Here is an 18,282-nt window from a genome sequence, read left to right as displayed (position 1 = left end):
TTGCAAGAGAGCTGAATTTTCACTTTATCAGAATTTGACAAATTTTATATGGTTTCAGTGCTTCTCGATGCCATGAACACAATGGCGTTGTCCATTTCTCCATCATAGTTCTACATTTTTGGCCATTTTTCAGTATGGAGGTATAAACCTCCTTTTTGTAACGGATGCTTGTACTCTTCTTTCTCATGCCAATTGATGAATGAAGGCCTCCCCATTGATCGAGTAGGGCCTGGAGACGTAGTCCAAGTCGGACGAACTCCATTATCAAGTCTTGTTGTCTTCTTACATGCTTTATATGTTTCTCCTCTTCTCTCATGTGCACATTAAGTTTTCTATGTTAAGCTACAATTTATGCATGTAATTCTTTAACACATCTATAAGCAAAAGATTTTGCGATCAAATGGTATCAGAGCTAGTATTTTTTAGATGTGAATTGCATGTTTGTATGCTAACAAGAAACAAGCTCCAAAGAGGCAAAAGGAAACTAAAGTCTTTCGATCCCGAAACGGGACATGCACATCGAAGGAGAAACATGGTAGATGAAGAGGCTCATCATGAAGAGGAGCAGAATTTCCGCAAAACCTTCTATACAATGGTAGAGAATTTTGTTCAATTGCTTTCAAGGCTGGAGAAAGCAGAAGAGAGAAAACCAGAAGAAAAAGGTTCAGTGCATGGAAATGGTGAAGAACCCCTTCGTTCTCCTTCCACGAGTGAAATTTCTTCTTCATCTCATCACCATCATCATAGAAATTCAAGGGATGCATCTAAGAAACCTTTCTTTAAATTAGATGTCAAATTTGATCTTCCCATGTTTAACGATGAAAGTAATGCAAAAAAGCTTAATAACTGGATTAGGCAGATTGAAATCTACTATAGGATTCAGCAGACCGAAGAGGACAAGGAAACGATTCAGTTGGCCTCTCTTCGACTGAGTAGCACCACTCTTGTTTGGTGGGAGAGCAAATTGCGAAGCAATAAGAGTGTGGGTAATCTTCTTTCCTCATGGCCTGGTTTCCTTTCTACATTAAAATAGCAATTTTATTCCTTGGGTTACAAATAAAAATCCTTAATGGATTGGAAATACTTAAGGCAAGGTAGAGGTGAGGATGTTCAAAGCTTTACAGAGGAATTTAGAAAACAGCCACTTAATTTGGGCATTGCACTTGACTCACCTGAAGTAGTAACTAAGTATATTGGATCATTACATAGTTACCTTAGACATTCATTATTATTGTTTGAACCAACTACTATTGAGTTCACTAGTGTGAAGGCAAATCATCTTGAGAACAAGGGAAAAAATGAAAGAGATGATCATTTCAAGAAACCACCTTTCAAAACTCCAAATGGCAAACCCAAAGTGAAAGGAAAAGGAAAGGAGAAGAGGATGGAATCAACCAAGAAAGATGAAGGAGAAATACCTTATTGCACTCACTGTAAAAAGGAAGGTCATGATGACGATAATTGTTGGAAACAGTACCCGGAAAAGAGACCAAAGAAGCATGGAGGAAAAGGCAAGCAGAAGACAGTGGCAACTGTGCAGTAAGACCTTGGATCCGATTTCGGAGATGAAGCATTGATCACAACAGTAGGAAAAAAAGGTACTCTTACACCTCATGTTAATTCTGAATCACGTGAAGGTACTAGTTCAATAGATGAGTCTCTTCCTAATGAACAAAAGAGAATTGAGCTATTTCATATTAGAGTTATCATAAATCATACAAAAGTGGAAACTCTATTTGATATCAGATCCCAAGCAAACTTAATTTCAGAGTCCTTGGTAAAGAAGCTAGACTTGGAAACCAAACCACACCCAAAACCTTACCCACTTGGATGGATACATGATAAAGCAAAATTGGATGTAACTAAGCAGTGTAAGGTTAAAGTTGTGATCGCTTCTAAGTTAGTGGATGAGGTAAAACTTGATGTGATACCATTGGATATCTATGGCATGGTGTTAGGGAGTCCATATCTATATGATAGAAAGGAAATCTTCTTCCGTCATGAAAACAAATACCAAATCACAAAAGATGGGGTAGAATATATTGTAAGGGCTCATCAAACTAAAATCAATGCCAGCCTTGTAAGTGCAGGACAAATGAAGAGGTTGGTGAATTCCAGTAAGGGTTGCATGCTTATGGTTGTAAGGGGGGAAGATGCAGAATTATCTGATGCTTTCCATGGTTGTGATCATGTGCATAAAAAGGAATTATGTGAATTAATTTCTAACTATGATGAGATGTTTCAGGAACCAAAGGGATTACCTCTGAAGAGGGAAATCCAACATGAGATCCATTTGCAGCATGATGCTCCTTTACCAAATATTGGCATGTATAGGATGTCGACCATTGAAATGGAGGAGATCAAAACATAGGTACAGGAACTATTGAACCAAGGGGTCATCAGACAGAGCACTTCTCCATGTGGCTCACCGATTGTCTTAGTTTCAAAGAAAGATGGCACATGGAGGATGTGCATGGATTACAAAGCACTGAACAAAATCACAGTGAAAAATCATTACCCTCTTCCCCGCATTGATGACTTATTAGATGAGTTAAAGAATGCTATCTATTTCACCAAATTGGATTTCCATAGTGGTTATCACCAGGTCCGAATTGCAGAGCAAGATGTGTGGAAAACTGCTTTCAAGACCAAACCGGGGTTGTTTGAATGGATGGTGATGCCATTTGGACTTTGCAACGCTCCAACCACTTTCATGAGGGTCATGAATGATCTCTTTATGGCTTTCATTGATAAATATGTTCTTGCCTATCTAGATGATATTCTTATCTTTATAAAATTTGGAATGAACATGTATGTCATGTGAAGAAAGTACTTGATGTATTGAAAAACGAAAAACTCTATGTAAAATTGTCAAAGTATGAGTTTGGGAAAACCTCTTTGGTTTACCTAGGTCATATTGTTGGTCATGGTCAGCTAAAAATTGATCCTTCTAAAGTTGAAGCAATTGTAAATTGGCCTAAGCCTACTAGTGTAACCGAGGTTCGCAGCTTTTTGGGTGTAGTACAATATTGGAGGAGATTTATTGCCAATTTCTCTATTATTGCAGCACCTTTACACACATTGACAAGTGTAAAGAAAGTCTTTCAATGGGGAGGAAAGCAGCAGAAGTCCTTCGAAACATTGAAAGAAAATATCAGCATCGCACTAGTCTTGGCCTTACCAGATCTCCAACAACCATTCGAGATCAAAACAAACACCAATGGATATGCCATGGAAGCTGTACTGATGCAACAAAAGAAGCCGATATGTTACCATTCAGAGAAGTTCTCTCAGGCTGTGATAAACTATCCCACTGATGACAAGGAGTTATATGCCTTGGTCCAGAGTGCGAAAAAGTGGAAACACTACCTGATCGGCGAGGAGACCATCATCCATATGAATCATCAGCCCTTGCAGTATCTTCAGTGACAAACCAAGTTGCAACAATCTCGTCATTTTAGGTGGATGGGTTTTCTTCAAGAGTTTCATCTGGTAATAAAGTATAAGAAGGGCACTAGAAACAAAGTGGCTGATATGCTATCTTGCCCTCCTATTTCTGCTTCTGTTATTTTTCATAATGCTTCATTATCTTTTGAAAGTTATGTTGAACAATATGCTAACGATTATGACTTTAAAGAGATTTATGCAAAACTAACCCATGGTTCACAGGTGGACAACTATCACTTGCAAGGGAGATTGTTGTATCACCTTGGAAAATTGTGCATATCCATAAGCGAAAGGGTACATGTAATCCAGGAGGCCCACACCTCCCTTGTGTCTGGTCATTTTTGTATTGAAAAATCTTTTTGTCATGTACAAAGATTTTGTTTTTGGCCTCATATGAAGAACATTGTGACTCGCTACGTAAAGGGGTGTGTGATGTGTTCTGTTTCAAAGCCCTCTAATAGAAAATCGGGCTCTACACACCTCTCCCTATTCCGAGTCGTCCATGGGAAAGTGTGTCGATGGATTTTGTAGGAGGTTTGCCTTTGTCTAGGAAAATTCACAACTATTTTATGTCATCATTGACCGTTTTAGTAAGATGTGTATTTTAATGCCTTGTAAAAAGCAGACCACTACAGAGAAGACTGCTTATCTTTTCTTTCAGCATGTTTGGGTCCATTTTGGGTTCAATGCATCGATTGTGTTAGATCGGTACTCTCGCTTTCTCGGAGTGTTTTGGACTAGCTTGTGGAAGATGATGGACACCGAGTTGAAAAGAAGCATGGGATTCCATCCACGGACTTACAGACAGACAGAGGTTGTAAACCGCACCATGGTGCACTTGTTGTGAGGCTATTGTGGGAAACATCCTAAGTTGTGGGGTGATCATCTTCCATATGTGCAACATTCCTACAATCGAGCAGTGCACTCATCTACACATCGTTCACCATTTGAGACATGTTTTGGCTACCTACCAAAAGACCCTTTTGATATGGTCCCTGGAAGGGAAGATGACTCCAGTGGATGTGATAAGAGGGACAAAGCACAACACTTCATTCAATGGATCCAGTTGATTCACCAAGAAATACAGGAACAATTGGAGAAAATTCAAGCCCGGTACAAGGCTCAACATGATAAACAGCGAGCCGACCATCAATTTCAAGTGGGCGACAAAGTGTGGTTCCATATTAGCAAGGACAGGATGAAGGGAGAAGGGAAGAAGTTGCGCCCAATCCGGTATGGTTGATTCACCATTTTGGAGAAGATTGGAAACAATTCCTTTCGTCTCGATTTGCCGATATATATGCAAATGTACTCCGTAGTGAATGTGGAGAACTTAAAGCTGTATGAGCCACCATTGGTTATGGACACCGAGGATGTGGGCATAATTCCTACAATTGATGCCTTTCCACCAGAGTGTCTCGAGGAGTTATCTGAAAACATCATCCTTGAATAAGAACTAGAACTTCACGACGGGGAGATGTGAAATAACTTCGAGTTGGTTTTAAGGGGATGCACCATAGCAAGGAAAAATGGCTAGAAAAAGAAAGAGTGAGGGAACAATTCCCTCACTTGCCAATTGATTGATAAAGCTTTTGGTGGTCCAAAAGCTCCTCAATGGGGAGGATTGGTCCAGGTGGATCTCCAGACACCAGTGGCATGGAAAAGGCTCAAATTTCAAAGTGGTAGAAAGGCAATGAACTTGACATCAAATCAAAGTGCTCGTTGCCCTGATTCCAACGGCGTGAACGACACTCCAATTCGAGTTCGAATGAAGGAGATAGAACCAGTCAAAGTTCAGTTGACTTTTGATCACTTGGCACGATTAATGAAGGCATAATTTGAACTTTTCCAACAGACAGAATCTGGCCAACTCCGGCCAGATTCTAGGAAAAATTGTGGCCTCATTAAAAATACTCCTTCGATCAAAAATCGAATTTCCAAAAATGCATAATTTGTTTTTATTAACAAAAAAAATATAAAGAATGGGGGTGGCGAGCCACCAACCCTGCCACCCCAACTCATAACCACATATTAAAAAAAAAAAAAATCATATGTGGTGGAGGGGCGGGCCATGACCCCTGTCCCCTCCCACAGAGCCACAAACCACACCATGAAACAAAACAACGGAGTTGGGTGGGCTGACCCTTGGGGCATGGACCCAACCCACAATATACACCAGCATTTAAAGGATGACCAACGGAGGTGGGTACGGTGGGCGGGCCCGGCCCAACCAAACTTTCATTTTTTAGATTTTTTGGTTTGTGAAAGTTAAAAAAAAAAGGAAATTGTTATATGTAAAAGGAGGAGGCAGGGTTTGACCGCACGACCTCCTCCATATTAACCGGACTTTCCAACAACTACCCGAAAACAATTTCGTTGAAAAGTTCGCCGCCCATTTTATACTTAAATGCAATTTGTCAGTGCACCCAGACAGAGGAGGCAGTGCACGCAGTTCGAGGCAGAATTTTGAAGGAGGGTCGAATTTTCACTTTGTCATAATTTGACAAATTTTGTATGGTTTCAGTACTTCTCGATGCCACGAATGCAATGGCGTTGTCCATTTCTCCATCACATTTCTGCATTTTTTGACCTTTTTTCAGTATGGATGTATAAAACTCCTTTTTTTAGGTGATGTTTGTACTCTTCTTTCTCATGCCACTTAATGAATGAAGGCATCCACCTTGATCAAGCAGGGCCCAGAGACATAGTCCAAGTCAGAAGAACTTCGTTATCAAGTCTTGTTGTCTTCTTTCATGCTTTATGTGTTCCTCCTCTTCTCTCATGTGCACATTAAGTTTTCTATGTTAAGCTACAATTTATGCATGTAATTCTTTAACACATCTATAAGCAAAATATTTTTGGATCAATAACCTAATAAAATATGTAAAGGATGCAATTTTGGAAATAATATATAAATGCTTTTCCCTTTTGTAAATCATGGATAGAAATATATCTACATCAGTTATTCATTAACATATTTATAGTTGTGTGCAAGCTCACTATTTAGATAATAATTGATATTTTATAATAGTATGCATGATTTCAATAAATAAAAAAACATGGGTTTATTCTTAAATATAGATATATTATTTTTAGAATTTTCAAGCAATTTAAGGCTTTAGTTGAAAAACAAAGTCATTTATTCCTATAAATTTTAATTATAAATATTGATAAAGAGAGGAATACATATCAACAACTTACTGCAAGGTATGAACTAGAGTAGTGTGGTGTAGAAAAATAGAGTAATTGGAGAAGCCGCTAGAAGTATGCTAAAGCCTGGAGGATTATTTAATGAATATTGGGTGAAGAAATGGAAATTATGATTTATTTGTTGAATATATCTCCTATAACATGATAAAGCAAGAGGTATGATTATTTTTTGAATAGATATCCTATAGAAAGTGTTCTTAACATGATTACACGAGAGGCATGGAACATGACAAATCCCAATATTGAAAACTCTATAGAAAGTGTTCTTAACATGATTACACGAGAGGCATGGAACATGACAAATCCCAATATTGAAAACTCTATTTTTCTTGTTGTGTAGCACATGCACACATACCCCATGAAAAAAAAAGAAAAAATGAGATGATAAAAGGGAAAGGGAAAAATACATATTTATTATATGTATTAGGAATTGAAGGCATAAACTACACATTTTTTTATAGAATAAAATTATTAATCGACAAATATGTGGTCTTTATAGAAGATGAAATATAAAGTGTCTACGGAGAAGTGTTGGCACAATAATTCTTCTTATTGAATTATTAAATAACACATAAGATATTGCCACAACAACACCTATGTTAACAAGATCAAAGTTGTTCCTTAGGTTAATGCTCCATCTAGTATTCCCGTTGTAAAAGGAATAAATGATTCATCCTCTTCAACCTATCATCTTGTAAAACGAATAAATGATTCACCCTTTTCAACCTATCATCGTAGCAATAACTCAAGGAAATCAAGTAGTTGTAGTTTGAATAAGATATATGAAACATCCAATTTTGGTGATGATAATGAATTGATGATTTTTTTTTTTACCTTGAGTATGCAATAAAACAAAAAAATAATGTTATGATAATATGGATTAAGAAATGCAAGGAATTGATATAAATGAGAAGTGGGAGTTAGTAAATCTTCTAAAGGGAAAATTAATTTATTCGCATGAAATGGGTCTATAATATATAAGGAAAAATTGATACACAAAGAATGGTTTATGGCTAAATAATATAAATAATAGCATAAGATTATAATGAAACCTTTGCTCGTATAATAAATGAGGAAATACTAAGAATTTTCTTCGAAATATTAGCTCTTTTATATTAATAAAAAATGAATGAGATGGATGTAAAAATAGTCTTTATAAATGGAATGTTAAAAAATAAGTATATATTGAAAGGATTGATATAGTAGCGTTTGGTATAAGTAGTATTGCCTCATACTAGCTGAATGATTATTTTAAGAAAAGTAATAATAGAATTTACATCAAATTTAATGATTAAGGTGAAATTTTAATTATTGTTTTATATATAAATAATTTTTTTAGGAAGAAATATAAATTTATTTATAGAACCATTCAAAAAAACACTAAAGAAAGAATCAAAAATATCAAATATGAACTTTTAAATACTTTCTTGCAATTAAGATTAAAATTGAGATTAAAATACTAAAAAAGGGTATTTTGATATCTCAAACTAAACCAAATATGTAAAGGATATATTGAAAAGATTTATCAGGTTGAAGAGAAAGCCAATACCAACACTAGTAAATATAAGTCTAAAGTTAAGCAAAGATGTTTAATAATATTGGACTAGTTGGTTATATGGAAAAATTTAAGAGCTAATATTGGTAGGTGGGCTAATTTTCCATGAATTTTCCAAAAATACATTTGCTAATTTCCATTTTTTATAAAAATGATTCGCCCAAATTCTACAATATAAAATTATTTTACCTTAACAATCACAACATTATATAGAGAGTATATATAAAATCATTATAAATTTGAATAATTTTATAAATACACCAATAAACGTTTTATAGTTTTCATGCTAGGGACTAATTAGATTTGCCAATATTTTTAAACTTCAAGATAATTTTCCATCCTTAAAAGTTTCCCAATTGACTATAGTCATATAAATTGGAAGAGAAATATAAATCACTAAAAAATCACATCAAGATATGTTTTAAATGGGCTCGAAAGCTAGTTCATACGTTTTAAATAAACAATTTATTATATCACTTTTTATGTGATAGTTAATATTAATAAGGATCTTATTATATTTAAATCTAGAACACTTTAGATATAATAATATTCTATTGAGTATAATAATCTTTATTATATTATTTTTCATGTGATAACCATATTAATAAAGATATTATTAAATTTAAATTTAGAATAATTTAAATATAATAATATTATTTTGAGTATAATAATCTCTCATCTTCTATGATAACTAATTCTTCTGGAATAACTACCATGATAACTAATTTTCTATAGTATTTCATAAACACAATAAAGATTATATATATGAAATTGCACAGTGAACTTACAAATATATTAAAAAAAGTATTGTTTGAAGAGACTTTGAACTTTTAAGAGAGTATCTTATACTCATCAAAGTCAACAATCCGCGTGGTAATATTTAATCAACAATTCCTTTTAGTAATATTTCAGCTATCACTTCAGTTTAATGATCCGAACGTTTAGCTCCAGCCATATTTCATGGGGTCAATATCAATTTAGGGAAATTCCAGCCATATTTCATGGGGTCAATATCAATTTAGGGAAATCAAGCTAAAAAGAAAGTGTAATAAGCTGAGGAAGCAGCGCAAAATCTGTACCATGGACCGGTTGTGAAAGATAAGTTAGACAAAAGAAGAATTTAATTAAAATAGTTGTAATGTAAAGATATTTAGCAATTTAGTTTGTTAGAAAACTTAGTTTAAACTTATTCAAGTTCTACGTTAAGTAGGCATGTGGAGCCATATAAATTTTATGTGTTATATGCATGCACAGCAGTTTCAGTTTTTTTTTTCGTTCTTTATTTTTACTGTGCACTATGTTTACATATCACAAAGTTTCCTACATAATCAAAGACCATAGTAAGAAAAACCACTTTAAGAAAGATTAAGTGCGAAGAAAGGCTAGTAACAATCTACATACGGTATTTTCTGCAAGTGCTTTGATGATATCATTAGGGCGCCAAAGACGACTTCGACGACCTGGAAAATCCTTGGACTCCTGATCGACCATGTCCTTTCCTATGTCCCGCAGATGATCGTGCATTGTTATTCTGTCCAGATGGTCGACCTGAATCAAGCATTTTTGCTCAAGAGTCTCAAAGCCAAGCCATCCACTCCATCCAGAAGCATCCCATATACGTATAGCTGTATTCTTAGCTTCCCTCACCAAGTAGCAAGCAGCGTCCAGGAACATTGATTTCTCTTCTTCATCAAGTCCTTCCAACGTGACTTTCAGTCTTTCTTTGATGTTCCGAGGCAGAATTCTGGAGATTTTGCGCAATATAGCTTCCCATTCTTTTCTCTCCGTTTTCCCATATAGATGACTCCCAAACGTTTCCAAAGAGAGCGGAAGTCCATCCAAGATCTCCACAAATTTTAGGACCAAATCATCGAAACCAACACTAGGCCGGGGACTGAGAAAAGCATGGCGAGAAAAGAGTTCTGTTGCCTCGTCAATGTTGAGTCTCGTAGCTTCATATATCTTAGAAATTTTCGAGAGCTCCAGTATTCTCTTATCTCGAGTAGTGACCAGTACTCTGCAACTTGGCCCAAGAATTTCTGAAACCATTAGAGCTTCCAGCTGATCAAAAGTATCAACATTGTCCAAAACAACAAGAATACCCGTGGCTTTATTAAGACGCCTCCTCAGGAGCACTTTGCCTTCGTCTACGTTCCGAATTTTACAGTCGAAATCCAGCAGATCGCGTGTAATTATTTCTTGCAAGGCCGTTAACCCATGTCTCTCACTTAACTCTTTGACATCTAGGAAAGTAGTGGCTATGAAATCAGAGCGGATTTGATTGTATGTAGCTTTGGCAAGAGTGGTTTTTCCCACACCTCCCATGCCTACAACACCCACGACAGTGGCTTTATTTCCATCTGGGTTTGATTCCAGTAATGTCATAAGTTGCTCAACCCTCTTGCTCAGGCCAACTGGAAATCTGGCTACTTCTAATGGTGATTTATTCACCTCCTTTAGAACATCTTGCACTACTTTCTTCAGCAGCTTACCTTCTTGACTGCGCTCCAGAATATCATGTTATATCAGTTTTTTTAATATTAAAATTTAAGTTGCAACAAAATTCTTCAAACATTATATACAAAAATATAAGCATAGAGACCGCCATTACAAAATACTCGAGTTTATTTTGTTCGCTTCTTAATTTTAAAAACAATGTTTCCATGTCTACATCCTTTCAAAATGCAGACAATATTTTCACAAGTATAAAACAAAATTTATGCTTTTTAAATAATTGCTTCTTGAGTCGATGAAACGTTATTGATTTCATGCAGGGTTATATATATATATATATATATATATATATATATATATATATATAATGCTCATCCAACTTGATTAACGTGATTGGAATTTCAAACCAGGCAGCAGAGTTGCTCCAATATTACAATTTCAGTATAAATAGAGTATATTTTCACATGGAAAAAGCCTGGTGCATCACACGGAAATCCTTTGTTTCAAATACAAAATGCTGAACTGCGAAGGTTTGTATGTTTGCGGGAGTGATTGCATATAGATGGCATTTATTAATTACATGTTTTTTCGTTAAAAATCAAACAGTGACATGGTTGATTCACTATTTTTAAACCGACAAGCACTCTTCTTTTGAATTGCTGGATTATTATCTTGCAAAATGAAACACTGCTTCTTTTTCTTTTAAGTTTTTCCCATCCAGATTACCATGCTTAGTTTTCTTAGTGAAATGAAGTCTAAATACATATGATTATTTAATTGTTGAACGAATAACTCTAGGCGAACTAAAGCTGCGAATAACTCTGTATTAAAGGCTAACTAAACTTATGCACTCCTATCCTTTTTTTCAATATATTTTTATATTATTTAATTTTAAAATTTAAAATTTCATAATAAAAAAGTTACCATCGTACTTAGAAAATAGCTCTTGGGATATTTAAATGAATCAATTCAAAATATCATTTTTAACATGAATATTTATTTTTTAATTTAAATACAAAATTTTATACTAACAAGTATACCATCGTACTCATAAATGAGATCACATGAATCAATTCAAAATATCAAAGCTATAATCTAAATATCAATTAAGTATGAGAAGGGTGGGAAATAGTTTTATTGGTTAAATTACAGTGATATTGAATTTTTGGATACTTGGTAAATTATTATTTTATTTACCAGTATAACCATAATTTTAAATGTGATTGATATATGTTGTAAGTGTGAATTTAATATATATTATATTATATATTTATAATAATATTATAAGTTTTCTAGGGATTAATAATATTGTAAGCTCTTTACATATTAATAAATGCAAGAGATTATTCATATTATTATATTATATTATATGATATTATATTAATAATAAGAATTTATATTAAACTCAATGATTAATATTATAAACTCTATGAATAATATTATATTGTAGGAATATGAACTTTTAGATTAATAAACCTAAAGGATCGATAATATAAATCAAGAGATTAATACTAAAAACCTAAGGGAATAACATTAAACCCAAGAGATTAATATTATAACCCAAGGTATATAAACCCTAAGATAAATATTATAAACTCTTAAATAAACATGGATGACCATGGTTTACCATGGTTGATTTTCATATTAACACAATCATTGTAACAATATGATGTTTGATGATCATTGACCATGGTTGTCACAATGTGACCATAGTTGACCATGATTGATTTTCATAATGAGACAATATTTGTCACATTGTGACATTGGACCATGGTTGACAATGGTTGACCATGGTTGATTTTCATATTGAGACAATCTTTGTCACAATGTGATGTTGGACCATGGTTGACCATGATTATAAACCCAAGACATTTATATTAAACCCAAGGATTAATATTATAAACTCTATGAATAATATTATACCCTAGGAATATAAACCCTTAGATGAATAAACCCAAGGGATCGATATTATAAACCCAACGGAATAATAAACTCAAGGGATTAATACTAAAATCCCATGGGATTAAAAACCCAAGAGAATAACGGAATAATAAACTCAAGGGATCAATACTAAAAACCCATGGGATTATAAACCAAGGGAGTAATATTAAACCCAATAAATTAATATTAAACCCAAGATATATAAAACCTAAAACAAACATGCTTGACCATGGTTTACCATGTTGCTTTTCACAACACAATCTTTGTAACAATGTGACGTTGGACTATTGTTGACCATGGTCGGCCATGGTTGTCACAATGTGACCATGGTTATTGACCATGGTTGACCATGATTGATTTTCATATTGATACAACCTTTCTCAAAATGCGACATTGGATCATGGTTGACCTAAAACCCAAGGGACTTTCATATTCACACAATCTTTGTCAGAATGCAACATTGGACCATGGTTAACCATGATTGATTTTCAAATTGAGACAATCTTTGTCAAAAAGTGACGTTGGACCATGGTTAACCATGTTTAATTTCCATATTGAGACAATATTTTTCACAATATGACATTGGACCATGGTTGACCATTGTTGACGATGGTTGACAATAGCCGATCATGGTTAATTTTCATAATGAGAAAATATTTGTCACAATGTGATGTTGGAGCATGGTTGACAATGATTATAAACCCAAGGGATTTATATTAAATTTTAGAATTGATATTATAAACCCTATGAATAATATTATACCCTAGGAATGTGAACCCTTAGATTAATGAACCCAAGAGATTGATATGATCAACCCAAGGGATTAATTCTAAAACCCTAAGGTATTATAAGCACAAGGGAATAATATTAAATCCAAGGGACTAATATTAGAATCCTAAGGTATGTAGACCCTAAGATAAATATTATAAACCCTAAAATAAACATGATTGACCATGCTTCACCATGGTTGATTTTCATATTGAGACAATCATTGTCACAATGCAATGTCCGACTATGGTTGACCATGCTTGAGTATGATTGATTTTCATATCGAGACAATCTTTGTCACAATGCGACATTGGACCATGGTTGATTTTCATATTGAGAAAATATTTGTCATAATGTGACACTGTACCATGGTAGACCATGATTATAAACCCAACGGATTTATATTATACCCAAGGATTAATATTATAAACCAAATGGAATAATATTACACCATAGGGATATGAACCCTTAGATTAATAAACCCAACAGATTGATATTATAAACCCAAGGGATTAATACTAAAAACCCAAGGGATTAATATTATAAAACCTAGGTATATAAACCCTAAGATAAATACTATAAACCCTAAAATAAACATGGTTGACTATGGTTTACCATGGTTGATTTTCATATTGAGACAATCTTTGTCACAATGCGACGTTGGACTATGGATGACCATGGTTTAACCATTGTTAATTCTCATATTGAGACAATATTTGTCACAATGTGACATTGGACCATGGTTGACCATGATTGAAGACAACCTATTTTCAGTAGTAGAGGTTAGTAAAGAAGTGGAAAATGAAGACTATGATGAAACAACAAAAGCAGAGAAAGAAGCAACATAGGAAGAGAATAAAGCGCAAGAGGAGAAAGCCTTCATTACATAGCATAATGAACAGAACCAATATGGTTCCGAAGATGTTTGTTCATATAAACTTAACATTGAGTTTGAGTGTGCAAATGTTAACAACAAAAAAGAAGCAACAAAATTTGAAGAAGAATTAAAGTTCATTGAATCATGGCTTGAAACACTAAGTGTTGATGAAATTTGTACAAAATTTGCAACAATGAATGTTGAAGACAACATAGACGATGTAGAAAACGAAAATGTCAATGAAATTTTCATGTATTGGAGTCCTGAAGAGATAAAATTCTATTATATACTTATGTTGAAACAAATTGATAATAAAAATATTGATGATAAAGAACAAAGTATAGAAGATCACATGTGGCAACAACCCACATACAAACAATTTTTTTAAGAAGTAGAGGACATCCATGCACAACCTGAAATGATTTTCTATGTTTTTATGATAAACAAATATTTAACGATGGAAGAAACTGAAATTTGGAGCTTACAACAAAAATACAAAGATGAAGCAATTCAAAGGATATAGGATTTGGAAGAAAAGGAAAAATAAATCTAGCACAAGAGTTGATGTCAAGTTTTGAGTCATTGTAAGCCTAATTGAGACATAGACCAAAAGGCATGTTTAAGTTATGTTAATTCATGGTTAAGTTGTCAGTCGTAATTAAGGGGGAGTGTTGGAGATAATTGCGCTCATCTGTCAATTCACCGACACGCCGCCTCACAATTGCACACTTCCCTCACCGCAAACCACCTCACCGCACATCACTTCAACCTGTTGAGCTTCAAAAAGGCATCACCGCCATGACTCTTTAAACTTGAAAGGGAAATTAATCGACATATTTTTTATATAAATGTACATGAGGAATAGTAGAGATGCACATTTACTGTTGTAACACCACTTTAGTTGCATGTTTTCTTTCGAATACTTTAGGAGTGTAACTCTTGTTGGGCCTAGGCATTTCAATCTTTTATAAAATCCTGTACATTTTTTTATCATCGTACCTGATTTTTCACTTTGTTCTATCTTTCAATTGGTATTGATTGTATTAAAAGATGAGTCTATTTGATCATATGAGAAAGATGATTTATATTTAACCTTTGTTGTAGTTTTGATATACATTGTAAAAGGTGGGTGCATAATCCCACAAGTACATGATTTATCCAATGTCTTAACATATTAACAGGGAGTAATTCAAGTATTGTGATTGTCGTTTTCATGCTTCTATCAATACGGTGGAGATGAAAGAAACAGAGAACACAATGAAAACACAACTAAAATTGTTTAATTACACAAAAAGCCAATCATGAATTTACATAACATTGAAATGTCAAATCAAAATGAAAATTATCACTATGCGACTACAACTACATTAAAACAATAACTATGCATCTCTGTTATGCCTCACTTACATTTATACAAAAAAATATGTCAGTTAATTGCCCTTTCAAGTAGAAAGAGTGATAGTGATAATGCATCTTTGAAGCTCACCAAGTTGAGGCAGTGTGTGGTGAGGTGGTGTGTGGTGAGGGCAGTGTGAAATGGTGAGGTGGTGCTTCAGTGAATTGAGAGACCGGTGCAATTATCTCCAAAAAAATATTCGGTGGTTGAAAGTAATATTGGTGGAGGTTTTGTGTGCACTTGCAGGGGTGGCTACCTATTGCGGTAGGTGAACAACTCAAAAATGGTTGCACATTCTAGGAATATCTTTGAATCTAACTGTCATGATTCAATATTGATTCTTAAATTTTGAGATATTCCTCAAATAAGGAGAATCTAATTGTCAGGATTCTATATTAATTCTCAAATTCCGAGATATTCCTGAAATAAGGATGCCAATATTATCAAAGCATCGAAAATGACATGCATCGAGTTGTAAGAAACAGAGAACAACGCTCTGATACCAATTGAGAGACTAGAAAACAACTATCAACTACAACTGCTAACAAAAAAATATGTCATAACAATGAAATGTTTAAGCAACTATAGTTGCATTACATCTCGGACTGTGTATGCTTCTATGCCTAATTATTTACCTTTATACAAAAAACTATGTTGGTTAATTGTCCCTTCGATTAGAAAGAGGTATTGGGGTGATGCCCCTTTGAAGCTAAACAGGTTATGATGGTGTGAAGGTGGATGCAATGGATCCTATGCATGCCTTTGAAAGTGGTGAGTTAATTAAATTGTAAAATTGCGGGAGTAATTATTTCCAAAACTCCCCCATAATTACGACCAACAATCTTAGCCTTGACTCAACATAACTTAAACATGCACGTTGGTCTAAGTCTCAACTAGGCTTACAATGACTCAAAACTTTGACATTAGCTCTTGTGTTGGATTTCTTTTTCCTTTTCTTTCAAATCTTGTATCCTCTGAACTGCTTTGTCTTTGTCTTTTTATCGTAAGCTCCAAAGTTAAGCTCCTTCCTTTGTTGTTGCATCTCTTCCATCGTTAAATCTTTGTTTATCATAAAAACATAGAAAATCATTTCAGGTTGTCCATGGATGTCCTTTACTTCTTCAAAATTATGTTTGTATATAAATTGATGCCACTTATCATCCTCTATATTTTTCTCTTCATCGTCAATCTTCTGATTATCAATTTGCTACAACATAAGTTCATAATAGAATTTTATCTCTTCAGGACTCCAATACATGAAAATTTCATTGACATTTTCATTTTCTACATCATCCATGTTGTTTTCAACATTCATTGCTACAACTTCTATGCAGACATCATCAACACATGGTGTTTCAAGCCATGCTTTAAGGAACTTTAATTCTTCAAATTTTGTTGTTTCTTCATGGTTGTTGCTAACATCTGCACAATGTTAAGTTTATATGAAAAAACATCATCATAACCATATTGGTTTTGTTCATTCTGCTTTGGAATGGGAGTTTTCTTCTCTTATTCTTTCTTCTTTGACTCTGTTGATGCCTCATATATCGATTCTCCACTTATTTACAAACATATGCTTCTACAAAGGGGTTGTCATCCACTTGGCTTCTAGACACAAGTGGGCTTGTCTCACCAAATAACAACATATCAATAAGACATTTATGTTGCATCATATGCAACCACTCATCACTAGTTAATTGTTCTTCATTAAAGTTAACATCAACAATTTCAATTGTTGGATCCAATCAACTAGTTACTCTTGCATTGATAGAATTATCTATGCCAAAATCAACTCTTTTTAGTAACACAACATCGACATTGTGATCCACTTTCAAGTGGGATTCACCAAACTCTTCATCTTTATGTAGATTTGTTGTTAAAGATCCACTTTCCTTTTCATTTTCAAGTGTTGCTACAATAGGTGGTACAACAATATTATCCCCCTTAATTACAACAACAAATTCAACTTGATTACTCCTCCTTACACCAAAAATCCTTTCAATGATATCCCAAGCCCCCTTTTTTGTCTTTGCACGTACAATGAAGGGAAGAATGTTGTCATCTATGCATCCCTTTATGCATTTTAATGCAAGGCATTCTTTTGCCTTTTGACTTCAAACTCTTTTAATCAAACTCAAACAATGCTTATTGATGCTTTGACTTTCTCAACCTCTTGGCTTTTTCCATTTATTTAACTAGGTTATACTTTATAATGTTCACCTGACAATGAACTACAATTGTTCCAAATCTCTTCGGTACTCTGGACTGGTTGATAAAAACAATCCCAAAATTTTACTAGATAGAAACTCACACTCCACAAAGTTTCAAACTCAAACAACACGTTCTCCAACTTCTTCTAGCATCTTCAACATTCCATGCCACAAAAATTCTCCCACATGCAAGTGAATTGACATTGGTTTCCCCATGCTCTACTCTGACCGCTTCTCAACTTCAACAAAAAAAATAAGTTGGGGCGATACGGGCTCCTAGCATTCTTTATCAATGAAGGGAATTACCTCCACTAGGTCTGAGTGGTGTGTGGAAGTTCTGGTCCCAATGAATAATGACAACTCTATTCCAAGTCGATGATCACTCAAACCATCCAGATTATAGAATCATCAATAAAATAAAATA

General features: G+C 34.2%; 1 protein-coding gene across 1 annotated transcript in view; it reads right to left on the bottom strand.

Annotated features, from left to right (window-relative positions):
- LOC149252669 (uncharacterized) overlaps positions 1 to 18,282 on the bottom strand; it is a 41,960-nt gene that overhangs the window by 5,250 nt on the left and 18,428 nt on the right. Inside the window, 1 exon segment of the mRNA XM_089454230.1 lies at positions 9,614 to 10,712. Coding sequence (XP_089310356.1) covers positions 9,614 to 10,712 — 1,099 coding nt within the window.

This window comes from Pinus tabuliformis, chromosome 7 (assembly GCF_031772625.1).
Source record: "Pinus tabuliformis cultivar Carrire ecotype Pingquan chromosome 7, CPIR1, whole genome shotgun sequence".
Taxonomy (NCBI): Eukaryota; Viridiplantae; Streptophyta; class Pinopsida; order Pinales; family Pinaceae; genus Pinus; species Pinus tabuliformis.
Note: the sequence above shows the minus strand (reverse complement) of the source record. Positions and strands in the feature narration are given on the sequence as shown.